Source organism: Ochotona princeps, chromosome 10 (assembly GCF_030435755.1).
Source record: "Ochotona princeps isolate mOchPri1 chromosome 10, mOchPri1.hap1, whole genome shotgun sequence".
NCBI classification, from domain to species: domain Eukaryota; kingdom Metazoa; phylum Chordata; class Mammalia; order Lagomorpha; family Ochotonidae; genus Ochotona; species Ochotona princeps.
In genome coordinates, this window is record NC_080841.1 from 734,550 (window position 1) to 762,432 (window position 27,883).

Below are 27,883 nucleotides of genomic sequence, written 5' to 3' on the forward strand. Positions count from 1 at the left end.
AGCCTCCACAAAGCGCCCGCACCAAGGGGTCATGCCAGACGCCAAGGCCACTGGCCACAGCTGGCACTGGCACTGACTGTGGGTGGGCACGGCCTGGGCCATGAACACCACGGCTCTGGGACCACCCCCGGTGGTTGGGGAACAGCCAATTAATTCTGTGTTGACTGGCTGTCCTCCCCTAGCTCCTGAGTGGGCTTGGGCGGGCAGGAATGACAGGACCACCTGAGTCCTCTCATCATCTGCGAGCAGGTGGCCCGCTGTCCCCACCACAGCACTGCCTGGAGGCCGAACAGGTAGGGGATGGAGGCCCCACACCTGGGCACTCTCCAAATGTCCGCTGTGTCCTCCACGTTTGGTTCAGGGCTGCTCTCACCCAACCCGGATGGGCAGGGGAAAGAACACCAAATTCGTATCTCCCTTCCTGGCAAATCTGGGAATGGGGACCCTGCGTCGCGTGTGGGGGGCAAAGGGCACAGCCCAGGCTCTGGAGGGGGCAGTGGGCGGCTCCCAGCGGCCGCAAGCCCAGGTGAGCCGGAAGTTAGAGGCCGGGCCTAGTGAGGGGCGGGCAACGGGGCCCCACGAGGCCGGGGAGAGAGGGCTGCCCGCAGGACCTTCGGGGCTTGCGCCCTGAGACCCGGCGGCCCCGGGGGGCAGGGCGCACGGCGGACCACCCGGGAGGAGGAGGAGCGCCAGGCGAGCAGGGGCCGCCCCCGCCCGACTGCGCGGCCCGGGCGCGCCCAGCTCAGGTGAGTGAGTCACTCTGGAAACGCGGTGTCTTCCTGCCAGGCCTGAGTCAGGGGGAGGCGCGCTTAAAACCAGCTGAGGGCGCGCGGAGGGAGCGCCGCCGAGGGAGCGCCGAGCCCACGGCCATGCCCGCGCTCTGGCTGCGCTGCTGCCTGTGCCTCGCGCTGCTGCCCGCTGCCCGCGCCGCGTCCGGGAGCGCAGGTGAGTGTCGGCGCGCCGCAGGTGAGCCGCGCCCGACGCCTAGGCCCGCCCCGCCCTGGCCTGCAGGGTCCCCGTGAGCCCTGCAGCTCGCCCTGCAGCTGCGTCGCAGTCCCCCTGCCTCGGGAGTGAGTGGGAACGGGCCGACAGGTGCCCTAGCGCTTCAAATCTGCGCCTCCAGGACTTCCGCTGTCCACCCAAGGGCCCTGTGTAATGGCGCCGGGCGGGTGGTGGTTTTGTTCAGGCATTTGAGAAGGGGGGCGTGATTGCTTCCTGTCACTGAGTCGGGGACCCTTCCCGTGTGCTTACGCCTCGTTTGGGGGTGCAGTCGTCCTGGGCCCGCCCACCCACAGTGTTTTCACAGGAGGCCGTTGGCAGGGTTTCCCGGCCACCCGGACCAGGTGAGGTTTGTTCTTACCTGGGCACTCCAACTTTGTGAAAACTCAGGCTGTCTGGGCCCGCTGCGAGAGCCGTGACCACTCACAGCTGGCGTGTACCCTGTTGGGGATCTGCTGTCAGAAGCAGCCTGGAACCTCCTGTCTCTGTGGCTTCTAGCCCTGAGGGTATTCCAGCCATTGGCTCAGCAGGTGCAAGGCGCATCCGTGCATAGCTCCATTGGTCGTGGCGCCTTCCAGGGAGGGAGTGCCCGCGTGTGAATGGGCCCCTCTCTGTGTGGGTGGCTACAGGTCTTGGTTACACAGCCTCTGCTCCAACTGCCGTCCGTGCCAGCATCCTGACTGCCAAAGATGGTGTGTGTCAGTGTGAGCGCACACACGCACACGTGGGATACTGTGTGAGGCTCCATGTTCTGCTACGACTAACTGTGTCACCATATGTATGTGCCTCAAACTTTCCTGCATGACTTTAAAGTTATGGAAGCACATTTGGACCCCAGGAGGGTGGGCTCCCTTGCAGTTGGGATGGGTCGTCTTGGACGGCTGGTGGGTCTCTAGGAGGGTGGGTTCCCCTGGTGTTAGAATGGTCTTCTCAGGTGGCTGGTGGGTCTCCGGGAGGGTAGGCTTCTTTGCGGTTAGGACGGTCATCTTGGGCTGGTGGAGAACACCTTTGCAGTGGAAACATGTGCAAATATTGACATGAATAGAAACAGCTTGGGGGCCACTCACTTCAGATCCCCAGCCGACACTGTCCACACTGGCAGCCTCTGCCTTCTGGGACTGGGCACGCTTCTTGGCCCCGTGATGAAGGTGACAGAGGACAGCTGTGAGCTGTGGCCTGAACTGACCACAGTTGAAGTTCCTCTGAGCTGTGGCTGGCGTCCGTGTTGCACGGTGAAGGCACTGCCCCCTCCCCGGCAAGCCCAGACCACCTGTGTTCAGTGCCCCGTGGTTAGGGAACGGTGCACTCATTGCCCACTGTTGTGGCTGTCCGCTCCTGATGGCGGCTGAGCTCAGTGAAGCCCAGCAGGGACGCTACTTCCTGGGAAGCTGTGGTCAGGTGTTTTGCCTGCAAGGCCTTCATGATCCGACTCTGCCAGCACACGGGTGTTCCAGTCAGCCTGGCCTGGCTGTCAAGTGTGGCTCTTCCCTCCTGGGGACCTTTCTGGAACTTCCAGGAGCCCGTGTCTCCACCTGTTAGATGGTGCATCCCAGAGGGGGAGTGAAAGGCTAGGATGGAGTGTCTGGACCCTCACTTCCTTCAGTGGTCCGAGGCCAGCAGCCCAGGTCCAGTGAGGCAGACACCAGAGATGACAGGCCCCCTCAGCTGCTCAGGGGTGGTGAGGGGCGTGTCCTGCGGCTGCAGGGACTTGGTCTGACTGCCCAGTGCGGGGTGGGAGGGGGAGGAGGCGGAGGAAGCAGAGCAGAGGCGTGGCTGTGCGCCTGCTGGGCTCTGCAGGTGAACTGCCCTGCGCACTGGGGGCAGTGGAGTCCTCTGCAGGCAGGGCTGGGCCTGACTAGTTCATGGTCAGGAAGCACTGTGCCTAGGCCTTGTCGAGGTCATGAGACTGGAAGATTATGGTGCTCCTGGAGCGTGCGGTCAGGGTGCTGGAAGTGGGTGCCAGGCGTGCGGTTTGTGCCTGGCGTGATGCCATTCCTGGGGATGTGAGGACAGTGGGAGGTGCACTCGCTGCCCACTGTTGTGGCTCTCCAGGACCACAAGGGGCACACTCTGTCCAAGGGGCAGCCTCCTTCTGCACATGGAGGCCCTGAGCCATCAAATGCCGGGGACAGCCATGCAGCTCATGAAGCGATGGGTGACCGAAGTGTCTCCCCGTCCACCTGCCAACCACACTTCCGTCTCCCAGATGCCACGGGAACAGCTTTACTCCCTAGGACAGTCCTAAGACAGGCTCACCGGAAATGATATTCAAATGTTTAGAGAGTTGAGCACCCCATGTCCCACACCTGCGGGACCGGGTTTGAGTCCAGCTCAGCTGTCAGACAGGCGTCCCAGGAGGCAGAAGGCGGTAGGACCCTGCCATCCACAGAGATGGGAGTTGAGTCCCTTGCTTCTGGTCATCGCAGGTGCTTGGGACACAGCGCAGCAGGTGGGCTTGCATGTGCTCTCTAATCGAAGCAAGGGCACTTTCTATCAGAGAAGGAGATACAGAGAGAAAGATCTTCCATCCTCTGGTTCACTCCCCGGTTAGCCGCAATGGCGAGAGCTGAGCTGATCTGAAGCCAGGAGCCAGGAGCCTCTTCTGGGTCTCTCATGTAGATACAGGGTCCCAAGGCTTTGGGCCATCTTCTACTGCTTTCTCAGGCCACAAGCAGGGAGCTGGATGGGAAGTGGAGCTTCCAGGATATGAACCGGCGCCCCTGTTGAGACCCCAGCAGATGCAAGGCAAGGATTTGCCCACTAGGCTATCACAGAGGGCTCTGCAGAGACACTTTTAAAGGTTTTAAAACTAAAGTTGTGTCAGAGTACGTGTCGTGATCACGGCCAAAGCCCCGTGCTTGTCTTGGCGGCTGCCTTGGTCACCCTGGGGCCATGGAAAGCTGGTGGAGTCTGCCGGCTCCCGGGGAATCTCTCCCTGATGTTGCCTTTGAAGCCACGTCATTGAACACGTGCCCTTGGCGTGTTTCTCCACTGTGAAAAAGCCTCCCTGAGACTGCCTTCTGTTGAGGGGTGCGCTTGGCCGCTCAGCTTGTGTGGGAGTCAGGCATGTGCGTCCCACAGGGGCTGCGTCCCCCACTCTGGCTCCTGGGGGAAGCATGCAGGACAGGACCTAACTTACCCATCGCAGCCCAGTGCTCCGGAATGCCCTGCCTGAGTCAGCCGGGGCAGCAGCTGGCTCACCCGGGGAGCTGAGGTCACCTCTGGCTCATGGCCAGCGCCCAGGGCGGGGTCTTCCCGCGTGTGCAGGCAGCTGCTCACCGTCATGCTGCCGCCTGGACAAACGTGTGGCCTGAGGCCACCTCCAGGGCTGGTCAGGGCAGAGCGGGGCTCCGGCTGGTGCACGTGGTTGGGACAGGGCCAGGTGAGCTGTGCTGGCGGGAAGCTTTCCGCTGCCGCCTCCCCTCTGTTCTCACTCCCACCCTTTTCCTTCTGAAGCCGGCCTCATCTCGGTCACGTGTGCGTCTCTCGTGGGCACACGCGTGTCCCTGCCTGAGTCACGTCTGATTAGGAAACTTGCACAGCGCTGGGCTGTAGGCCCTGGCAGGAGAACAGACTGTAGGTAGCCAGGCTGCTGTGTGGTCGGGTTTGCGTGCAGCGTGGAGCTGGTCCCTGGAGCTCGGCTCAGCAAGCACAGGCAGGTAAACAGCATGTGAAGGCATGTCAGAAAATGCCGGAACAAAGAACTGCAAGAGAAGCAGATTCGGGCACCGAAAATGTTGCTGTGCATGCATGTGCATTTTCTGACACACGTGTTGCGTGAACTTTATGGCCCATCTGTGCATGTCTCTCCTTGCCAGACACCACTGCCACGGGAACCGCGATGTCTCAGCTGCTGGTCGCTTTGGTGGCCAGAGTTCAGGTGGGCAACATCACCGCTGCTCCTCGCTGCTCTGACCACGGCCTGCGCTGCTCTGGGGAGAAAAGGGTGAGCTGGCCGAGTTCAGGAGGGAAGCTGTGTGTTATAGAGGCCACCAGCGCGTGCGAGCTGCAGGTCCCAGCGCATGCTTGCCACTCCTATTGGTCTCTCTGTGTGCCCCTCTCTGGTTGTCCTGACTTCTTTGTGGCTGGGCTCCTCTATTCTAACTTCAGACAGTCCAGTTCCAGTTCACCGTCTTTGAGCGGGCACGGTCCTCGCGGGGAGGCGGTGCGTGGGCACGGTCCGTGCGGGAAGGCGGCTTGTGGGCGCTGTGTGTGAGGGTGCGCTGTCTCCAAGCACGGTCTGGATGGCAGGGTACGCCCAAGTCTGGCGAGGTGTGAGGGCTGCGGTGACCACAGGGCCATATCACTCATGGAAACCGGAGAAAGCGTTCCTCAGCAGTCATGGGCTCCAAGGAGCGAACAAGAGACATGAATGTTTCCAGCGCTGTCTGCTGTGGCTTGGCTGCTTCTGGTTGGCACAGATAAGTCTGCTTGGTTCCTTGTCCCAGCTGCATGGATTTTGTATTGGTTCGTTTGCATTTTGTTAGAAAGGCAGACGACACAGGTCTCAGATCCTGCACACAGCCAGTGCTGAGCCGGGGTCTGAAGCCAGGAGCCTGGAGCTGCATTGTGAGTTTCCAGGTGGGTGTGGCAGGCACCTGAGCTGCCCCAAGTGTGGGTGTCAGCAGGAGTGGGGTAGGCAGGGGAACAGCTGGGCCTTTGGTCAGGCGTTCTGATGGCCATGGCTCTGTAAAGGGGCACGGACAGCTGAGAGAGAGCCACGGAGAACAGTGTATGTGTTGAATATCAGCCATGCATCCTCTGGCCCCGGGGCCATTGAAGTGGATCCTGGCTCAGTGTCTACATCGCAGGTGATGCTGCTGTCCCGAGGCGTAGTCTTTGCAAGTGCCAGTGTGCCCCTCGCATCCCAGCCTCCCCCCTTCACCCTTGAACCCAGGTGCGGAGCCTCTGCTCAGTTCCTGCCACCACCATCCCTCTCTCCACATGTGTCCCCCCAGGGGTCAGGGGACCGCCTCTCCAGGTTGGGCTCCGGGGCTGGTTCACGTGTGCCCACTCGGGCCTGGGCTGGAGCACCAGTGGGAGGACTGCCTGCACTGGCCAGGGACCCACTTCCCTGCCTGCCCCGCTGCCCTGACAATGCCCTGTGACCACTCCCCAGGCGGCCCGTGCTGGCAGGTCACCCAGAGACGATGGCGCTCTGCAGATGCTGGTGGCCCCAGGATGGGGGCGTGGAACCAACCCCGCCGAGCATTGGGGTGCCCGCGTGCTGAGTCGCTACGGAGCAGGTGGCTACTCTGGGTCCTCTTGCGGTGCTTTGCGGGGCAGCTCTCTCTGCACCGCTTGGAGAGTGACAGCTCCTGGAAGCCGGTAGCCTGGGCAGGGCTTAGCTCTGGGGGCCCCAGTGAGGCTGGCTGGCAGTGGCTGCGAGCAGTGTGGGACTAGGAGAGCAGGCTACAGCCTGAGAAGGCATGGGTGTCCCTTACCCTGCAGTGCTGTTCCTCACTAACAGGAAGCCAGCAGCGGACAGTCACCTGGGAGCTCACGGTCAGCTTGGAGGATGGAATGTCTGGGTTTTGTTTCCAGCCTTCACCTGCGCTGAGAAACTGGACACACAGACCCTCTTAGCAGATTTTATTATTTTTCTTAAAGATTTACTTTTTATTTTTATTGGAAAATCAGATACACAGAGAGGAGGAGAGACAGGAAAAATTCTCTGTCCGTTGGTTCACTCCTCAAGTGGCTGCCATGGCTGGAGCTGAGCTGGTCTGGAGCCTGATCAGGAACCAGGGAATCTCCCGGGTCTCCCACGTGGTGCAGGGTCCCAAGGCTTTGGGCCGTCCTCCCCACTGCGTCCCCAGGCCACAAGCAGGGAGCTGGATGGGAAGTGAGGCAGCCGGGATCAGAACCGGCGCACATATGGAATCCCGGCATGTGCAAGGTGAGGATATTGGCCACTAGGCTACCGCATCGGGCCCTCTTAGCAGACTTTAAGGCTGACTTGTGGCTAGTGGGTTAAGCTGAGTGCCATCTGCCACATTAGTGCTGGTTTCTGTCCCTGCTGCTCCACCTCCCATCCAGCTCCCTGCTGATACATCTGGAAGGCAGAGCTTGGGGCCCTGCACCCATGGGAGACCTGGAAGAAGGAAGTTCAAGGCTTCGGCCTGGCCTCGCCCTGGCCATCTGAGGGAAGATTTGTGTCTTTGTAACTCTGGCTTCAGTAGACACTTTCGTCATCACATGTAAGTGTCCTTTCATCCTGGGCGTGTCAGACCTGAAGTCTGATTCTTGCCAACGGGCTCATAACTTCCCATGCCTTCGGTGCCAACCTTGGAGGGCAGGTATGCCCCACCGCCTAAGGAATGCGCAGTTGCAGTACGTGTAAAGACAATTTAAAGTACATGTGGGACCGGAGAGGGTTGTGTACCAGCTGGGACTGTGAGGCAGCCAGCTGTGGGGTTTCAGAGAGCGAGCCATTCTGTCCTCAGGCCCTAGCGCCCGAGGCGCATGGCTGACCTGGCCGGGGCCCAGAGGGGCTGTGGCTCTGCAGGAGACCCGTCCTTGGACACAGGGCAAAGCGATGCTGAATTTACAGTTAGGAAGGATGAGGAACGTAGTGAAAGCCGACCTGGACGGCGCCGACCCTGCACTGGACTGCAGGCCTGGGCAGGAGGGGCGAGTGGGCGGGGCGGAGCGCAGGGGGCGGGGCTCAGCGAGTGAGCGAGGCCAGGAGGCAGCGCTCGGGTCTTTGTGTTTTTGAGATGTCCGGTTGGAGAGGTGAAGGCGGTGACGGGCAGCCTCCAGCCCCACGCGCTTGCAGAGGTCACGCAGGGAGGCGTCCTGTAGGGCCAGGGGAGGGACACAGGACCCCACGCGTGGGAAGGGTGCGCTGCGCAGGGGTGTGGACGGGGCGTGGTCTCCAGCCGCCTGAGTGGCGGGCGCAGCAGCCTTAGGTCATCTGACCGCTGTCTGGCAGAACCTGAATGCCAGTGTGGCAGGTTCAGACAGGAGGCTGGGATCTCTGGCCCCTGAGGTTGTGCACATGTGGCTTGGAGGGCCTAATGTGTCCTCAGGCAGCCTGCTCCCCTGCTGCGCCACACCTGCTGCCCCCAGGGCACAGACAGGGGGAGGGAGGAGTACCAGTGGTGGAGTGCACCTGCTGGCCATGCCGCCCCAGGGAAAGCCTCCCACACAGGATCAGGAGCCTGTGCCACAGAGCCTGCTGCTCGTGAAAGCTGTGTGCTCTGTGCCAGGGAAGTTTCAGGGGGCACCTGCGCTGGGGGGGGGTCCTTCCTTCCTCTTTCCCTGCTCAGTGGCCGGAGGCACAAGGCCAGGCATGGTGAGGTGGGGTAGGGGGTAGCAGGGGCCAGCTGAGAGGTGGGGGTGTGGAAGGAGAGGCAGGCTGAGGGCTCTCCAGGGAGGGGCAGGTGCCCACTGGGGAAGCGGCCAGTGCCCAGGGAGTCACCCTAGGCTGGGGTGGGTGGGGTAGGAAGAGCATGGAACCTTCTGGAAAGAACAGAGTCGGCAGTGGGGGCACCAGCACCTGGATTTCACAGGGAACACCCTATGAGGCCCCCCCGCATGTTTGTGAGCCGCAAGGCTGTAGGACACACGAGTCCCCCTGTGGCGTTCCCAGTTGCCGTGTGCCGACCCTGCATCCCACCTGCATGCTTGTGCCAAGGTCCTGCCTCCCTCAGCAAGGCCTGGTGGAGGCGGGGCGGGGCGGGGGCTCTGTCTCCCTTCACCCCCCACGTCTGGCTGGCCCAGCTTTGCAGGGACACGGCCGTGGCCCCTCGCCACCTGCCCCGACCTGTCCGCTCCCCTGAACTTGGTGTGGCTGCTTTCTTGGCGGTCTGACTAGTCACCCTTTTGATTCCTCCCTGTCTGCCAGTGGGTGGCAGCTGGCAGGGTGGTGCTTGCCTAAGAGGTACTTGTGGGCCGCCTCAGGGCTCTGCTGCTTATTATGATAATAAGTGCCTGAGGGGCCCCTGCCCTGGCTCCCTGCAGCTGCCTGCACCTCCCCTCAGACACGCTGACCCAGCATTTGGCAGAGTGGACTTGATGCACTACCTTCTCGGCAAAGATGCAGCGAGTCAGGGGCAGGGACTGGGCAGAGGCGCTGTGGCCCAGGAACGGTGTGGTCCCTACGAATGGATCAGACATTAGTGGCTCAGGGGCAGACACCTGCCATCCCCCCCTGCAGTTCCCAAGAGGTTTCTTCTGCGTGTGCTGACGCATGTCTGGGACCGGGACTGGGAGGGGCGGAATGGAAGGCCCGTGCAGGTGAGTTGACGTGGACAAAGGGGAGTGGCCGTGCACTTCCTCTCTGGCAGCATGAGACCTTGGCCACTGCTGGTTCCAAATCGTGCTGTTTGGATGAGTCTGAACCCCTGGGCAGTTCCCCACCTCACCTGTGAAGCACTGTTGTCAGGGCAGATGGAGGGAACGTGCAGCCATCTGGCCAGGGACGGCAGAGCAGGAGCATACAAAATCCACCCTGAGGGACTGGGGAGGCACGAGGCCACCAAGCAGCAGGTGGACGTTGGACGGGTCTAGAATGGGGGCGGGAGGGGCTGCAACTGAATGGTTGCCCCGGGAGAGGGACAGCTGCTCCTGGACAGACACAAGCGTGGGTCTCCTGAAGCGTGAGGAAGCAACTGTGTGTTTGCTTGTCCAGCTCACTGATCTCTCCCAGGGTGTGGGTGCCATGTGCAGTGTGTGTGGGGGGGTGAGCTGTGCAGTGTGTGCCTGGGGGTGAGCTGTGCAGTGTGTGGGAGGGTGAGCTGTGCAGTGTGTGGGAGGGTGAGCTGTGCAGTGTGTGCCTGGGGTGAGCTGTGCAGTGTGTGGGAGGGTGAGCTGTGCAGTGTGTGCCTGGGGTGAGCTGTGCAGTGTGTGGGAGGGTGAGCTGTGCAGTGTGTGCCTGGGGGTGAGCTGTGCAGTGTGTGGGAGGGTGAGCTGTGCAGTGTGTGCCTGGGGTGAGCTGTGCAGTGTGTGGGAGGGTGAGCTGTGCAGTGTGTGGGAGGGTGAGCTGTGCAGTGTGTGGGAGGGTGAGCTGTGCAGTGTGTGGGAGGGTGAGCTGTGCAGTGTGTGGGAGGGTGAGCTGTGCAGTGTGTTGTCGAGGGTGTGCAGTGTGTGCCTGGGGTGAGCTGTGCAGTGTCTGTGGGGGTGAGCTGTGCAGTGTGTTGTCGAGGGTGTGCAGTGTGTGCCTGGGGTGAGCTGTGCAGTGTCTGTGGGGGTGAGCTGTGCAGTATGTGTGGGGGTGAGCTGTTGGGGTGCATCAGGATGGACTAAGCGGTGTATGTCAGGGGTGGGCTGAGGTATGTGTGTTGGGGGACAGGCTGTGCATCTCCATCCAGTGGCAGATGGGCCTTCCCTACATGAAGTGTTTTGCCCCCTTCATTCAGTGCACAGGCAGGAGTGTTCCAGAACTTGGCATGGGAGGTTTTTGGTGGTGAGAAACTTGTAGCCGGTTCTCAGGGAGTTAATCTGAGTGTGTTAGGAGGGAAATGAGTCTCAAACGACCACTGGCAACAGGAAGAGAGAGAGCAGGCAGTGAACTCTCTGTGGTCCTGCAGTGGAGAGATGGCCGAGGGGCTGCGGGTATAAGGACGGCAGGTTTGCTCTGAATGCACAGTCACACTGTCCTGTGCTTAACTGCGGTGGGCAGCGGAGCAGGGTCTGTGCTGTTAGGGTTCTGCCAGAACCCACAGAACACAGTGAGCTCAATGTGGGCCACCACTGGGCAGGGGTTAGCAGGCAGGTGTGAACAGGAGGGGTAAGCAGGTGATATGAGTGGAGGTGCAAACAGGAGGGTGGAGCAGGAGGTGTGAACAGGAGGGTGGAGCAGGAGGTGTGAACAGGAGGGTGGAACAGGAGGTGCGAACAGGAGGGTGGAGCAGGAGGTGTGAACAGGAGGGTGGAGCAGGAGGTGTGAACAGGAGGGTGGAGCAGGTGGGGTGAACAGGAGGGTGGAGCAGGAGGTGTGAACAGGAGGGTGGAGCAGGAGGTGTGAACAGGAGGGTGGAACAGGTGGGGTGAACAGTGTGAACAGGGTGTGTGAGCAGGTGTGATTGGGAGGTGTGAGTAGGGGTGAATAATGAGCAGGTGGGTTCAGCAGGAAGTGTGAGCAAGTGGAGGACGGCTGATTCCAGGATCCAGGAACTCCAGTCTGGACTTTCGCACCCGAAGCTCAAGCCCCTGGGCCATATGGCCTGCCCTGCCAGGCTGCCAGCAGGGAGCCTGCTCAGAAGTAGAGCAGCCAGCACAGAAACTGGCAGTCCATCATGGGCTACTGGTGTCACCAGGGCAGCGTAGCCCACAGTGCTGGAACGCCAGGCCCTGTCCCATCCTTCAGCCTCAGGGTGCACTGCCTCTGTGTGTGAGCCCCGACTGGAGGCTGGCTGAGTCCTCTGGGCTTAAGCACCATGCTGAGTCCCTGGTCTCCTGCTGGCTGACCTGTCCTACATGCTGGGCCTGCTCCCTGTTCCAGACCCATGGCTCTGACTGCTGTTGGGTGGGAGGGGAGTGGTGGCCAGTCTCTGGGTCCTGTGGACCGCCAGGGCTGGTGTTGCATCCTATACATCCTGTGCAGTGACACGCCCCGCCATGGGGTGGCCATGCTGGGTCCTGTGCAGTGACACGCCCCGCCATGGGGTGGCCATGCTGGGTCCTGTGCAGTGACACGCCCTGTCATGGGGTGGCTGCTTAAGCCAGGCTGTGCTGTGTGGGACTGCACACATCTGGTTTCTCTGGAGGCCTGGGTAGCTTGGCAGCACCATGCCTACTGTTCCCCAGCAGGAGCAAGGACCCTCCTGGGTCTGGTGTGGCCCAACTGGCCACCTTACACCCCCGCTCGGCGTGACCCCTTGCCTTGCTCTGAGTCAGGACAGGACCCCATGAGCCCTGCGCCCCATCGTTTGTCCCTGACGCTGTTCTTGCCCTGCAGTGTGTGACTGCAATGGCAAATCCCAGCAGTGCACCTTCGACCAGGAGCTTTTCCGGCAGACGGGCAGTGGCTTCCGCTGTCTCCGTTGCGAGGACAACACGGATGGCGCCCACTGTGAGAAGTGCAAGGAGGGCTTCCACCGGCCCCGAGGTCGGGATCGCTGCCTGCCCTGCGACTGCAGCCCCACAGGTACCAGACACGGGACAGGGAGAGGGCTGCCTCGCCTAGGCCATGCCAGCTCCTGGGAGCAGGAAGCAGCCAGAGAAGGCAACCCCAGTCACCTGGGAGCTGCCCGTGCATGTGCCAGGGAGATGCTGGGCCCCTCACTGCTGGGCAGAACCAGGGTCGGAGGTGGCCACGGGCCCTGGGTGGTCATTGAGCACCCAGGTGCTCCCGTGGCCATGACCTTGCCCCATTTCCTTCCCTGCCCTCCTCTTGCCTGCCTGGGCTGCCAGGTTCTCTTAGCACACAGTGCGACACCTCTGGCCACTGCAGCTGCAAGCCAGGGGTGACGGGCGACAAGTGTGACCGCTGCCAGCCTGGCTTCCACTCGCTCACCAGTTCCGGCTGCAGCCAGGACCGGGGAACACGGTGAGTGTCTGTCCTGCCCTGTCACCTGCATGGCCGTCATGGGGCCCCTGCTGCTTCCTCTCATGGGCCCACTCACTCAAGCCTGCTACTGACCACAAGAGCCAGGGGCCGCCCTCTCACTCATGTTAGCTTGGAAGTTGGGGCGCCTGCCTCTCTAGTCGATTGCTGGAACAAGGTGGAGAAAGCACCACCTTCCGCAGGGCTCGGGATTAGGGACCTCTCGTGGGAGCTTGGCCCCGGTGGCCGTCCTTCTCCCAGCTGCTGCCTGGAAGCCACTGTCCCCAGCCAATGTCGCAACACCTCAGATCTCCTCCCTGGGGCCTAGGCTGTCCTCAGAGGCCCAGTCCCCTGCAGAGCCCTGCTCACACACTCCACTCAGGGTCACCCCATCCCACCCCGGTGGCCCATAGCCCACAGCTCCCTCCACTCCCACCAGGCCTGGCCCTAGCTGCCCCTCCTCCCTCAAGGGAGCAAGCATCCAGAGAGTAGTGGCTGCTTCTGGGCTCACTGCAGGTGGACCTCTGCAGTGAATAGGGGACATGTGGGGTCCCCCGTAGGGAATGGTGGGGACATGTGGGGTCCCATTTGGGTGGCCGATGTGTGCATGCCCTGATACAGGCTCAGCAGGGGTGGGTCTTGTACGTGGGGTGGTTTGCACAGGTTAGAGTAGGGGTGGGGACGTGCAGGGCTTCTGTGTGTGCGAGCTGTGGGGAAGGTGGGCTGTGTGTAGGGTAGTCAGCCCCAGGGGAGGCAGAAGCTGAGGTTCTGCGGGGTGGGAGTCCAACAGTGAGCCAGGACCTCAGCTTCCGGGCAGCACAGGGCCTTCGTGTTGCCCATAGAGGCAGCCCAGCCCCAGGCATACTGGCCAGAGGGGTCGAGGGCATGGATGGGACTTGGGGGTGTTGCTGTGAGGGACACCCCACCCAGTTCTGTGCATCTACTGGGGAGCACTTCCCATATGGGTGTGGCTGGAGAGTATCCCTAAGCTGCTTCCTCTTCTGTCCCAGGAGCCCACAGTGTGACTGTGACCCTGCTGGCGTGGTGAAGCCCTGTGAGGCGGGCCGCTGTGCCTGCAAGACAGCCGTCACTGGAGAGCGTTGTGACAGGTGTGTGGGCAGTGGCCCTGGGCAGGCAGGTCGGGGGAGAGCCAGCTGGGTGGGTGGGGGCAGACAGGCACCTGGACGGTGGCCTGGGCAGCCGTGTGACTGTGAGTCTCCACACACAGTCGTGTATCAGGGAACTCTGGCAAAGGCGGAGGCCTCCTCCCAGCTCTGGCCCCATTGGCCGCCCCCACCCCGAAACCTGCCAGATTCCGTTCTCTGCCCAGGGCCCTAGGGGCACCCTGCCAGCTGGCTTGGGATTGCAGGTGGAATGCAGGAACCAGCTCACGTGGGTCTGGCTGGGCTCCAAAAGGCTTGGCCTGATGAAGCGTGCTGGGAAAAATCCTGCAAGCCCTACAGCACATGGCCATATATAACCAGGGTGCTTGCGGAGGGGGCCGCCCAGGGAGGGCTGGGGCCGCCCAGGGAGGGCTGGGGCTACGCGCTGCTCCTGCCCCCAGGCCTCAGACCCTTCCCTCCTGGGTGAGCATGGAGGCCCGGGGGAAGGGTCCTTCATTGCCTACAGGAATGCAGCTGCCTGATTCCCTGCCAGCCCTTCCACCTGGGCCTGGAACGTGCCAGACACCCACCCAGCCCCATTCCTGGGGGACCCTTGGCTGTGGGGAAGAAATGACTCAAAGATTAGCTGCATGCCGGGAGCCTCTGTAATTTCCAAACACCCCTCCCAGCACCGCCCAGAGGACATGGCCTCGTGCCCTGGCAGTGAGTGTCGTTCTGCCTGGCTGGGGTGTGGCTTCCTGGTCTCAGCCAGTGTGACCCCTGTGTCCACACAGTCCCCTGCAGTTTCCCACAGTCCCCCCACGGCCTCTGTTGTGTGCTGGTTTCTTCACCTCTAGGGACCCTCTGTTGAACCTTAGCCCTTCCAGGGCCATCAGTGCTGGCTGACCAGCTCTCTGGGGCGCTCAGCCAGCGGCTGAGCCCAGGTCACTGCGGCCACTCCCCAGCCCTGAGGAAACCCTGCCTGTGTCCTGTGGCGTAGGGGAAGAGATGAGAGTGTATGAAGGAGGCACTCAAGAAATGACCGCTACTCCCTCTGTTGAGTACATTGTCCTCCCAGCTGCCCCTTCTCTCCCAGCGTCTGGCATGGGCCTGGCAGCTGTGGCAATGTCCCTTGCCACCCTTTTCTTTGTCCTGCCTCTGCTAGCCACTCCCCACCTGAGGGAGGAGCTGGGTACCTAGGGGGAGCGGCATCACGGGGCAGGATCTGCCTTTCTGGCCCCTCACAGCTCCCCACCAAGGGTGGGTTCACAGCTTGGCTTCCAGACCCCAACCTCCCCACAGGCAGAGGGCAGAGCCATCTCCATGTCTAGGATCGGTGTTTAGGACATGTCTAGGACTGGGTGTTTCCCTCGTGCCTGCAGCCCGCAGGGAGGGCAGGAGGGAGAGCAGAGGCCGAAGCGGCCTCATGTCCCACCCTGCACCGTGGCAGGTGTCGGCCCGGTCACTACTACCTGGAGCAGGACAACCCCGAGGGCTGCACCCCATGCTTCTGCTATGGGCACTCAGACAACTGTCGCAGCGCCACCCAGTACAGCGTGCACCGGGTCGCCTCCACCTTCCCCCGAGGTGAGGGAGACGGCAGCCGAGCCGGGCACCCCGAGGGAGGCCCTGGGCAGAGACCCTGGGTCTGGAGCAAGCCCCCCGCTTTCCTATGCCACAGATGCGGACGGCTGGAGGGCCGTGCAGCGGAACGGGGCCCCAGCGAGGCTCCAGTGGTCGCCACACCACCACGACGTGTTCAGTTCCGCCCGGCGGGCTGAGCCTGTGTATTTCGTGGCCCCTGGTATGTGCAGGCCGCATGGGGTCAGAAGGCTGGGATGTGGGTTGAGTGTGGAAGAGCTGTGTCCATGACCCATGGAGTTTGGAGGCGATGATGTCTCTCAGAGAGAAGGGAGGCCACCAAGCCGTTGGGGGTATGGGGGATCCATACCAGCAGAGGGACCTACCGGGTCAAATGGAAGGTTCTAGATTTCCAAGGGAAGTGGGAGACCGGGGCAGAGCTGCTTCCGGTGGGTCTGGTAGAAGCAGGTAGGAGGGCAGATCTCACAGTGTTAACAGAAACATCGGCGGCGCGTGCTGTGGTGGGAGTCTCCGAGAAGGGGGTCTTGCCCCAGGCCTCAGTGACCGGTGTGTCCCTGGTAGCCTGTGCCGGCAATCTGTGGGAACAGCATGCCGGCGTCCGGGAGTGTTCGCCTCACAGGCCTTGTCGTCAGCACATGTGCAATTTGGGGCTTTATGTGCTAGGGACACTGCTGCTGTAGCCAGGGTCCCATGGGTGCCACGGTCCCCTGTGTCTGGTCATGCTGTGTCCCACATAGCCAGGGTCCCATGGGTCTCCCATCCCTGGCCACACTTTGAGCCCTATAGACAAGGGGAGTGGCCTTGTCCATTTTCCAACTGGCCTATGTCCCAAGTTCCAGCAGATGGCACGTCCATCTCGCTGGTCACCACTGGCCCTGCTGCGCTCAATTCTCCCCACAGCCAAGTTCCTTGGGAACCAGCAGCTGAGCTACGGTCAGAGGCTGTCCTTCGACTACCGTGTGGACCGGGGAGGCCGGCAGCCATCTGCTCACGACGTGGTCCTGGAAGGCGCCGGCCTGCGGGTCTCGGCCCCCCTGGCACCGCGCGGCAAGATGCTGCCTTGTGGGGTCTCCAAGACTTACACATTCCGGTGAGAAGAGGGGCCGGGTGCGCCGGAGGCCTGGGGGCCTGGCCTGGGTTGCATAGCCCATGCCTTGGGGCAGGACCGCCTGGGCGCCATGCTGTCATGGGGGAGGTGGCCTAGGCGGTTTGTCATCTTGCTTTCTGACTGTGCAGGTTGAGCGAGCACCCAAGCAGCCACTGGAGCCCCCAGCTGAGCTTCTTGGAGTACAGGCGGCTGCTGCGGAACCTCACGGCACTCCGGATCCGAGCCACATACGGAGAATACAGTGAGTGGCCCCAGGCTGCCCCGCCTCGGGCCGCACAGGTCGGCTCTCTGGGAGGGTCAGGCCAAGTCCGCACGTTGGCGACCTTGCAGATTCCCTAGGTGGTCAGTGCAGGGAAGAACACAAGGCGGACGGCCCCGGGGGCTGGCAGGAGTGGGCTGAGGGCGGGGCTGGGCTGGGCCGGTGAGGAGTGCTCCCCAGTCTGTCCCCGCTCACAGCCGTCTCCTCTGCTGCAGGCACTGGGTACCTGGACAACGTGACCATGATCTCAGCCCGCCCCGTGCCCGGGGCCCCTGCGCCCTGGGTGGAAGAGTGTGTGTGCCCAGCTGGGTACCGTGGCCAGTTCTGTCAGGACTGTGCCTCTGGCTACAAGAGAGACGCTGCAGGGCTGGGGCCCTTCGGCGCCTGTGTGCCTTGCAACTGCCAAGGCGGGGCCTGCGATCCTGACACAGGTGAGTAGCGCCTGGCCAGGCAGCTGGCCGGCTGAGTGGCCAGCACTGTGTGATGGTGTGAGCAAGAGCCGGGCGACCCACCATAGAGGAGCCGTGAGGGTCGTGTGAGCAGATCGCAGACAAGCCAGGGCTTCGATGGGAAGGGGTCCTGCTGAGCCTGTGGCGAGGTGGGGAGCAAGGACGAGACCTGGGGCTGCAGCCAAAACCCTGAATCCTCGTTGGATTTGGTGCTGGGATGTTCTGGGGAACATTCTAGAAATGAAGGCTTCCGTTAGCTTTCTGGCCCCGTGCATCGTCCACGTGGAAGGGAGGGCTCGCCTAACCCTGCTCGCCCCTCCATCCCCAGGAGACTGCTACGCAGGGGACGAGAACCCTGGCATCCAGTGTGCCGACTGCCCTGCAGGCTTCTACAATGACCCCCAGGACCCTCGGGGCTGCAAGCCATGCCCGTGCGGCGAGGGGCTTGGCTGCTCGGTGGTGCCCGAGACCGAGGAGGTGGTGTGCAGCAGCTGCCCTCTGGGGGCCATGGGTGAGCCTGGGCAGCCCCAAGCCCTTCTTCCCCGGCAGTGCCAGGCGCTCCTGTCCCTGGTTAGCGGGGCCAGGGGTGGGGGCACTCTGCCTCCTGCAGTGTGGTGGCAGCTGAGCCCAGGTGCCAGAGGTCAGCCCAGCAGCTCCAGGCCTTGGAGCTGGCTGCACCCCCCCCATGAGTGCTGTCCCCATCAGGAGCCCGCTGTGAGTCCTGTGCTGATGGCTATTTTGGGGACCCCTTGGGGGAACACGGCCCCGTGAGGCCTTGCCAGCCATGCCAGTGCAACAACAACATAGACCCCAGGGCCTCTGGGAACTGTGATCACGTGACGGGCAGGTGTCTGAAGTGCATCCACAACACGGCTGGTGCCCACTGCGACCAGTGCCCAGCGGGTTACTTCGGGGACCCACTGGCTCCACACGTAGAGGACAAGTGTCGAGGTAGGGGGCATTCCAGCCAGCTTGCCAGTGTGCCTGGGAGACAGAAGGCTGGGGGTGGGAGTGATCGCAATGCCACCCTGCTCCTCTGACTGCACTGGCAACTCGCAGCCTGTATGGGCCTGGCTGTGCCCACAGCCCAGCTGCCCCAGCCCAAAGCGCTGGCAGACAGTCACCCGGGAGGGCCGAGTGAGGAGGGACGTGGTCCCTTCCCAATTAGGTCACTTGACCCCACTGAGTGGACACTCCTCATTTGTGAACTGGGCAGATGCCTACACAGAGCACGTGGAGGCCTGGCTGGTGCTGGGGTAGCAGCTTGGTCAGGCCCCTGGGCTCCACTGCCTGCGTTGCCCATCCGTTCCTGGGCAAGTTGGTGAACAGGCTGTACTGTCTGTCTGTAGCTTGTAACTGCAACCCTGCGGGCTCAGAGAACAGGCAGTGTCGCCGGGACGGCAGCTGTATCTGCAAGCCAGGGTTCAGCGGCCCCAGCTGTGAGCGGGAAGTCCAGGCCACAGTGCCCACCAGCTGCCCAGCCTGCTACCAGCAGGTGCACTCTCAGGTAAGCAGTCCGCAGCCTCTCAGGGGCCCTGGGGTTTGCCTGGGCCTCGTTCCCTAGGATAAAAGGGAGGGTGCTACTTCTTAAAGCAACTTGAGGGGAGCTGGACTGTGGCTCACTAGGTCCCATGTCTGAGTGAGTCCTGGCTGCTGACTTGGCCAGCATCCCACAGCCAGGGAGTTGCAGGGTTGCAGCCACCCAAGCCTGGGCCTGGAGGCTGGGCCTCCTGCCACATGGACAGGCTGGGCAGTCAGGCTGCTGTGTCCAGATGGGGAACTGAGGTCACTCTGCCTGTCGGGGTCCCAGTCACAGTCCCACTCTCTGCTTTCTTCTGTCCCCTGCAGCTGGACCTGCTCACAGAGCAGCTCCGGAACCTGGAGGCCCTGGTTTCCAAGGCCCAGGGCAGCGCGGTGCCTGACTCGGAGCTGGAGGGTCGCCTGCAGCAGGCCGAGCGGGCCCTGCAGGACATCCTACAAGAGGCCCAGGTCTCCCAAGGTGACCAAGTGGGACTGGGAGGAGCTGCTGCTCTGGGCCTGCGCTTGACCCCTGCACGCCCCCTTGTAACCTCAGGGTGGAGGTCAGAGGGCCCCGGTGCTGCCATGTTGCCCTCTGCCCTGGCATGTGGGACACATGCCCCTCTTGCCTCCTCTGTGTGCAGATGCTGGCAGAGCCCTTGGGTTCCAGTTGGCCAAGGCAAGGAGCCAAGAGAATAACTTCCGGGCGCGGCTGGCTGAGCTCAGGCGCACGGCCGAGAGCCTGCTGGCCCTGGGTGGGCCACACCTGCGCCAGGCGCAGGACACCCGCCGACTGCTCACCCAGACGCGCCTGCACCTGGAGGAGAGCGACGCGTCACTGCAGAACATTGTGGGTTTGTCCTGCCTCGCGTGGGGTGGCCGCTTCTCTTGTCCGCACAGTCCCTTCTGCCTACGGTGCCTGGGCCCCTCCCCACCTCTGTCACACCTGCTCTTCATGTCGGTGCCTTGCAGCTTCCGTTCTCTGCACCCACCTCTTCTCCCTCGTCGCTTATGGCTACCCACGTCCCCACGCTGGCCTGGCCTCTCCTTGTGGGGGCCTCAGCTGCGTCCTGTGTGCACTCCCTGCCCCCTGCATGCCAGTGTCGGCCGCCGGAGTGGATGGAGGGCAGAGAGAGGGCAAGAGGGGGGAGAGCAGAGATCGCAAAGGAGATGGGCCTCAGAGGTCCGGGCCTTGCAGAGCTGGCCGCGGTGGGGTGGGGGACACGTGGCCGAGCCTTGCCCGAGGCCACTCTGTGACCCACAGTGTGTCTGTGCAGGATGTCTGCTTTGCCAAGGCAGGCAGGGTAAAGGAGTGTTGAGGTGGGTGTTGGGCGTGGCTCCCGTGAACCTGCAGGTCACCTGGGCCGGTGCACACAGTGACTGGCTCTGCTTTCCTACAGCAAGTGCCCTTGTCCTCGGAGCACGGTGTGGGCCCCGGCAGCTTCAGAAGTCTGGCCCAGGAGGCCATGAGGCTGGCAAACAGGTGAGCCAGCATGGCCCTCGGGTGTGTGTCTGTGCAGGCAGCCCCAGGCGTGGGGGTGGGTGGTCCTCTCCTACAGCCCTCGGGGACCCCTGCTGAGTGTCAGTGGCAGGGTGTCCACCACGTGCAGCGAGTCAGCACTCAGAGAGGAGCACCCCACAGCTTGCGGGAGTCGCAGGCGCTCACCCCGTACCTGGGAACGGAACATAGTGGCTGCTTGCCAGCCTGAGGGGCCAAGTCCAGCCAAGGTCTCCTACCATGCAGTGCCCTCGCCCCTCGGTCCTGTGCCATGGACGATTCTATGAACCCCAAGAGGCATTCAGTGGAAGGTGGGAGCTGGCTGTGTTTCTGCAGCATGAGCTGCTGCCAGCCCTTTACAAAGACTGATTTTATGTGAGATACAGAGAGGGAGAGACAGAGAGAGCTGCCCCCTTCCAGTGTAGTACCCAGATGGCCGCATCCGCCATAGCTGAGTCAGTCCAGAGCCAGGAGCTGCTTCCGGGTCTTCACATGGGTGCAGGGCCCAAGTACCGGGCCTCCTCCGCTGCGTTCCCAGGCGATCAGCAGGGAGCTGGCTGGGGAGTGGAGCAGCTGGGCCTACAGCTTTCGCACAGACGGGATGCCAGGCAGCATGCAGAAGATTGCCTGCCCGTGGTGGCCCCACAGCCCCTTTTTAAAAAGCCGTTTCTAGAGCCAGAGCAGAGTCTGGGGTACTCTCCTGGACAGCTGTCCCCCAGGGAGGCCCCATTGAGGGTGGCAGTGGGGGTGAGCAGGGAGTGGACCAGGGCACAGGAAGGTGAGGAGTGTCTGAGCAGTAAACAGCACACCACACACACACACTGCACACCACACACACCTGTGCACAACACACACAGACACACTGCACACCACACACACCTGTGTACACCACACACCTGTGTATAACACACACCTGTGTACAACACACAGACACACTGCACACCACACACACCTGTGTACAACACACACCTGTGTATAACACACACTGCACACCACACACACCTGTGTACACCACACACCTGTGCACAACACACACCTGTGTACAACGCACACACCTGTGTACAAAGCACACACCTGTGTACAACACACACAGACACTGTATACCACACGCACCTGTGTACAACACACACCTGTGCACAACACACACCTGTGTACAACACACACCTGTGTACAACACATACAGACACACTGCACACCACACGCACCTGTGTATAACACACACACTGCACACCACACACACCTGTGTACAACACACCTGTGTATAACACACACACTGCACACCACACACACCTGTGTACAACACACCTGTGTATAACACACACTGCACACCACACACCTGTGTACAACACACACCTGTGCACAACACACACCTGTGTTCAACACACACAGACACACTGCACACCACACACACCTGTGTACAACACACACCTGTGTACACCACACACAGGCACACTGCACAGCACACATAGGCACCCATGAGCACACACTCACCTGCTGGGCAGGATGCCGCGTGTGACCTGCCACACAGAGCACCTTTGCTTCTGAGTCAGTTCTGTTGGGCACTTGGTTTTCTTTTCATTTTATCAGAGACACAGGGAGAGAGTGGAGAGAGTAACTGGCCTGGTGACTCCCCATTGCCCAAATTCCCCCAGCACCAGTGCCTGGAGCCTGCAGGCCCCACGCGCGTCTGCCGCCTGGGTGCCGGGCTCAGCACTTGGACCTCTGCCTGCCGCCCCCCACGCTGCATTGGCAGGGAGCGGGATGGGGTCCTGGTGGCATCGTCAGTGTGGGCTGCACCTGCCTCCCCCGAAGGTGCCCTCACTTGCTGCTGTTGCCTTTTCAGCCACGTTGACTCGGCCGGCAGCATGGAGCAGCTGGCCAGGGAGACCGAGGACCTGACCAAGCAGGTGCTGTCGCTGACACGCAGAACTCCGGGCACAGGCGGCGGGGATGGTGGCCCAGATGGCTCCCTGGTGCCGGGCCTGGTGGGCAAGTGAGTGCTGGGCCCCAGTGTGGACCCCAGAGGCACCATGTGTGGGGGCAGCTGGGGACGTGGGGAGGGGTCTCTGAGCTCCCCACCGGTGCAGGACGAAGGGCCTGTTGCGTGCCTGTCCTTGGTCAGGGAGACTCCACTTACCCTTGCTGCTGCTGCAGTTGACTGAGCGTGTGTGACGGGCCGGGGGTGTAGGCAGAATGTGTTTGCATTCCCAGGTCAGGAGACTGGGCTGGGCTTTCAGGACCCAGGGTGTAGGTCCACACGTGCACACGTATGTGTGTCTGTGTGTACATGTATATCCGTGCATGTATGCATACAGGCGTGTGTTTGTGTGTGCACAAGTGTGCATGTTAGGCACGTGTGTATGTTGGGCTCACGTGTAGGTGGGAGGACCCCTACTGGATCTCCTGCTTGTCCAAGCTACATACTTTCTCTTCTAGAAGGGAGAATTCTTGGGGTTCTCTCTTCTCACCACCCTCCAGGCTGGAACACACCCGGTCCCTGGCCCGACAGCTGTCGGGGGAGGCTGCACAGGCAGACGGAGCAGCCAATTCCGCTCTGCAGCGTGGCCTGCACCTACAGGACTCCGTGGCTCAGCTCCAGCTGCAGCGGGTTGACGTCCAGGTCTTGGAGGTAAGGCCTCGGTCAAGCTGTGGGAACCCGTGGCTGCTCCGCCTGCTCTTGGCTTTGGGGCAGGTAGGGACTCTGTCCCCTGGCTCCCCCTTGTCTCTGCCTATTCCCTAGTTCTGGGGGCTGCCACCAACAGGAGCTGCTGTCAGCTCCCCACAGGATCCCCAAGGTGCTAGATAAGCAAGGTCCCAGCTACGGCCATGGCAGAGGCACTGCGTGACCCCGGGAGCCTGTGTTCCCATGAACACATCCTCCTCGGAGGCTCAACTCCATCTCCCCTGGCCCTGGGAGAACTAGCACAGAAGCCTTGTGCCTGTGTGCCCCGGGCCCTGCTGGGCTCTGCACGCCCCAGGCCTGGGCTCCTGACGCAGCTGCTGCCACTCACGGCTCAGCTGTGTCCATTTCCCGGGTCTCAGGCAGAGGCCAAAAGGGCCAGGGCGGCGGCTGAGACGCTGTCCAGCCGGGTGACACAGCGCCTGGACGCCCTCACGCATGCGCACAGTCGTCTGGCAAGCTGGGAGGAGGAGGCCCAGCAACTCCTGCAGACTGGACAGGATGCAAGACAGGTACTGTGGCGTGGATGGGCAGGGTGCTGCCTGCCATGGAACAATTATCGGGCACCTGAGAGTCCTGGGGCTGCTGGGTGGGCAAATGTGCCAGGCCTTGAGACCGTCACCACCCAGCTCCAATCCCAGCACACCAGCCAGCCAAGCGCTGGCACCTTAGGTGCTGGGTCTAGCTTTTGTATTTTAAGATTTATCAATTAATTTCAGGGGTTGGCACTGTGGCACAGAAAGGCAAGCCACTGCCTGTGGTGCTGGCATCTTTCATGGACGCTAGTTCAAGTCCTGGCTGCTCCGCTTCCCACCCAGCTCCCTGCTCATGTACCCATGGGAGCCTGGCTGCAGCCTGGCCCAGCCCTGGCTCTAGCAGCCATTTGGGGGAGTGAAACAGTAGATGAAAGAGCTCTTTGTCATTCTACCTTTCAAATAGATAAATAAACCTTTTTATTCATTTATTTATCTGAAAGAGTGACAAAGGAGAGAAATTACTGGTCTTCCAGGTCTCCCTTGGGTACAGGGGCCCAAGACTTGGTTGTCGGTGCTGCCTACCAGGCACGTTAGCAGGGAGCTGGGTGGAAGGTGGAGCAGCTAGAACAGGAACTGGTGCCCACATGGGATGCTCATGTCCCCAGCGGTGGCTCTGACCTTGCTGTGTGTCTGCCTACCCTGCTGTGCAAAGGAGTATGAGGATTGCACAGTGCACTCACCACCCAGGGGCCCGTCTGGGAGGTGGGGTGTGGAGGCCGAGCACCCTGGGGCCCGTCTGGGAGGCGGGGTGTGAGGGCCGAGCACCCTGGGGGCCCGTCTGGGAGGCGGGGTGTGAGGGCCGAGCACCCTGGGGGCCCGTCTGGGAGGCGGGGTGTGAGGGCCGAGCACCCTGGGGGCCATCTGGGAGGCGGGGTGTGGGGGCCGAGCACCCTGGGGGCCCATCTGGGAGGCGGGGTGTGGGGGCCGAGCACCCTGGGGGCCGTCTGGGAGGCAGGGTGTGGGGGCCGAGCACCCTGGGGCCCGTCTGGGAGGCGGGGTGTGGGGGCCGAGCACCCTGGGGCCCGTCTGGGAGGCGGGTGTGGGGGCCGAGCACCCTGGGGGTCTGAGTGACTTGAACCCCCTCTGGCAGATGTCAGAGCAGCTGCTTTCCCGTGCCAGCCTGGCTAGGAGCCGCGCCCAGGACGCGTTCAGCATGGGCAATGCCACCTTCTATGAAGTGGACAGCGTCCTGCAAAGCCTCCAAGGTGAGCAGAGGCCTGTGGGAGCAGCCCACCCTCCTGCTGCTCTGCGCTCTGAGCAGGTGGACGGGCGGAGGGAGGCGTCCAGCAGGCGTGTTGGTGGGAGAAGTGTTTTCAATCCTGCACAGGTTGGGAGGACAGTGCGCTGGGCGTGCTGGGCCTTTGTGGGCTTCAGTGGGGGAGGACTGTCCCCAGCAGGCAGCCTGGTCCCTGCATGGACCTGGGCACAGCTGCTCTGTCCCCAGCCCTGGATCACAGACCAGGGGTCAGGCCCTGTGAAGAGAGGGAGCCCTCACCCTCTCGGCCCAACCTTGAGCTCCGGGCTCCCAGCTTGGTGGCTAGGTGCCGGCACTCCTGCAGCCCCTGGTCCAGGCAGAACTCCGTGCCCTGGGTTGCTGCCTCGCTCCTGTGGAGTGAGAGGCAGGGCAGCACCACCCCCTCAGGGACTGGGAGCCCCCTCTCCAAGGGTCCCTGCCACCGAGTGGCAATGTTTGGCCAGGCCTCATGGGTGTCTTCTCCTCAGAGTTTGACCTGCAGGTTGGAGACAGAAGAGCAGAGGCCGAGGAGGCTATGAGGAGACTGTCCTCCATCAGCCAGAAGGTCGCGGCAAGCAGCGCCAGGACCAGGCAGGCCGAGGCAGCCATGGGGAGTGCTGCTGCTGACGCCCAGCGGGCCAGGAGCGCAGCTGCAGAGGTGCAGCAGATTGCGCGTGGGATTGAGCAGGTGGGCACTGCAAGTGGTGTGGCGCATGGGAGGAGAGGCACCCCATGTGGTCCACCTGGCTGCTGCCCACCCACTGTGAGCACTCAGAAAAGCATCCAGGGAGTTCTGGGAAGAGAAGTCTGTATGAGAGGCAGGGGGACAGCCACCGACAGCCAGCTCCTCCTCCATCCTCCGATTCACCTGCCAAACACGTGCAGTGGCCAGGAGCGCCCTCCGGGGCTCTCACCTAGGAGGGGATGGGGGAAGGGCCCACACACTCAGACCACCGTCCAGTGTCTCCTGGCTCAGCAGTGGTGGCCTCACCTGCTGCACCAGTTGCGGGTCCCAGGGCAGTTCTGAGGCAGGCTCACTGCCTGCCTGTGGCCGCCCCAACAGGAGCACCTGTGTCTCTGGAGGGGGACGCCCCAACCCAGGGCCCTGCCTCCTCCGGCTGCCCCATCCCACCTCCACACTCTGGCCCTCTGCTGCCAAGGACTCAGTGTGCTGGACATGGCTCGAGCACTTCACGATGACCACACCACAGCGGACACAGCTGAGACAGCACCAGGAGGAGCTGGGGTTCACACAACAGCGCATCTGTAGCACACCCAGCTCCACCCACTGTGGCGGGAGTCCTGGGCCCAAGTCCTCCAGGGACACTTCCTGTCCCCTCCTCACCCCACTCTGTGCTTGGCAGGATCTTGCAGGGGTACTGCGAGTGCGAGCAGCTGGGCCAGCCACACTCAGACCCACCAGAGGGCCATGTGGCTTCCCAGGGCAGCTTGGTGACCTGCAGGGACTGCTTTAAGTCCCTGGAACTGCCTTTAAGTCGTGGGAGGACAGAGGTCACATGTCACCCTGCAGGCTCCCTCCACACCAGCTGTACTCGGCCATCCCTCAAGGGATGGGGCAAGGCAGGCACTGGCCCTGGAGCTCCCTGGAGGCTCCTCTCCCCGGCCCCTGCCTGGGGAGCGCTGGGCTGAACTAGCAGGGCAGTGGGTGCTGATGAGCTGGCCGGTTGCATCAGTTAGGGGGAGCTGTCTGTCGCCCACTTACCACGTCCGCCCACCGTGGGCAGCTGTGTTCCCTGTGCACTTGTTCCTGCCATGTTTGTGAGCCTCAGCCTCACACCCTCCCCTTCCTTAGGACATTGGGAGTCTGAACTTGGAAGCCAACGGGACAGCAGATGGGGCCTTGGCCCTGGAAAAGGGACTGGCAACACTGAAGAGTGACCTGCGGGAGCTGCAAGGAGAGCTGGCCAGCAAAGGGCTGGAGCTGGACTCGGACATGGACACTGTGCAGGCGGTGAGTCCTGCTGGCCCCTAGCCCAGGGCCGGCCGGGCTGGGGCTGTGGTCCTGCTGGCCCCTAGCCCAGGGCTGGCCAGGGTGGGCAGCTCCCTCCAGGACCGGTCTGCCTGTGTCTCCCTTAGGTGGCTGTAGAGGCTCAGCGAGTTGGAGCTGGAGCAGAGAGTGCGGGTGCTGCAGTGCAGGGCACGCTGAGCGTGCTGGACAGTGTCCTGCAGCTTCTAGGTGTGTGGGGCTTCCACTCCTGCTGCCCCTGCCCCAGGATGTGCCCCATGGGTTGTGGGTGGGAGGCTCACCCCGAGGGTGTCAGGAGGCTGGCCAGGGGCCAGTCCGGACTCCCTTCTGCTGGGTCTGAGGTGGATGTGTGCAGGTGGGGGCTGCTGGCCGGGGACCAGAGCTCTACGGAGGGCTCCGGCCCTGCCCCCAGGCACCGGGACTGCATCTCACCATGCCTTGCAGAAGGATGTCTGGGGTGGCCAGAGGAAAAGAGGTGCAAGCAGGGAGGAAGGAGATAGAGCAGGGAAGGAGGAAGGGGTGGATGAAGACAGGAACCCGGCCCCACCTTGGTTCAGCCAGGCCAGTTCTTTTCCCGGGCGCAGGGCTGTTCAGTTTCCAGCCTGTCCCAGCTCCTGTGCACCTAGGATTGTCATCCATGCTGGGCTGCCCGGCAGCTGCCCGAACGAGATGCCCCAAGGTCCCTGGTCCTGATTGAATTCAGCGGGCTGGCCAGGTGCCCTGCATGGGGATGGTGGTTTATAGCAGCTCTCTGTCCTGGGTAAACGTGACTGAGTGTCCTGGCGGCCATGAGCTGGAGCCAGGCCAGGGCCCTGCTGCTGGGGGCCAGCGGGAGATCCCAGGGACAGCCGCCAGCTGGGCCTCATCCCCGCTCCATGGAGCATGGCCAGGGGGTCTGGACCTCTGGCTACCCTACAGCTCCCAGCTCTGCAAACCAAAAGCAGTGGGGGGGGGTCTCATTTCTGGAATGTTCCACAAGCAGAATGCTGGGTGGGCTCAAGCCGAGTGGAGCACAGGGTCCCACGACTGGCCCCCTGCAGGGGGCTCCGAGCTGTGTGTGTGCTGAGCAGTGGACATGGGCGTGAGTTGCCCACGGGGAGGACAAGGGATACACCCAGGTCAACCATGTTGACTCCTCTTCTGTCCGCTGCCACAGACCAGCCCGGCAGCGTGGACGAGGCGCGGCTGACCTCGCTGGAGCAGGAGCTGTCCCGAGCCAGGACACAGATTCGCAGCCAGCTGCGGCCCCTGATGGCAGAGCTGGAAGACCGGGTGCGGCGGCAGCGGGGCCACCTGGGTCTGCTGGAGAGCGACATCGCATCCGTGCTGGCCGATGTGAGGAACCTGGAGAGCGTGCGGGACACCCTGCCGCCCGGCTGCTACAACACCCAGGCCCTGGAGCAGCAGTGAGGGTCAGCC

General features: G+C 62.6%; 1 protein-coding gene across 1 annotated transcript; it reads left to right on the forward strand.

Moving 5' to 3' along the window:
* Positions 1–698: 698 nt before the first annotated feature.
* On the forward strand, positions 699–27,876 carry LAMC2 (laminin subunit gamma 2). The gene is made up of 23 exons (XM_058669706.1): positions 699–945; positions 11,903–12,091; positions 12,358–12,493; positions 13,501–13,599; positions 15,044–15,180; positions 15,275–15,397; positions 16,096–16,285; positions 16,432–16,544; positions 16,778–16,993; positions 17,340–17,522; positions 17,717–17,962; positions 18,361–18,518; positions 18,860–19,010; positions 19,174–19,379; positions 19,930–20,012; positions 21,871–22,020; positions 22,506–22,656; positions 23,070–23,219; positions 24,334–24,448; positions 24,966–25,165; positions 26,291–26,449; positions 26,575–26,674; positions 27,621–27,876. Exons 1-23 carry the CDS (start codon positions 870–872, stop codon positions 27,872–27,874), a joined length of 3,585 nt encoding a protein of 1,194 aa, XP_058525689.1. The 5' UTR covers positions 699–869; the 3' UTR covers positions 27,875–27,876.
* Positions 27,877–27,883: the final 7 nt, after the last annotated feature.

Coding starts and splice junctions, on each gene's coding strand:
- LAMC2 (XM_058669706.1), top strand. CDS start 870: ATGCCCGCGCTCTGGCTGCGCTGCTGCCTGTGCCTCGCGCTGCTGCCC. Junction 13,600..15,043: donor ACTGGAGAGCGTTGTGACAG/GTGTGTGGGCAG, acceptor GCACCGTGGCAG/GTGTCGGCCCGGTCACTACT. Junction 22,657..23,069: donor TTGACGTCCAGGTCTTGGAG/GTAAGGCCTCGG, acceptor CCCGGGTCTCAG/GCAGAGGCCAAAAGGGCCAG.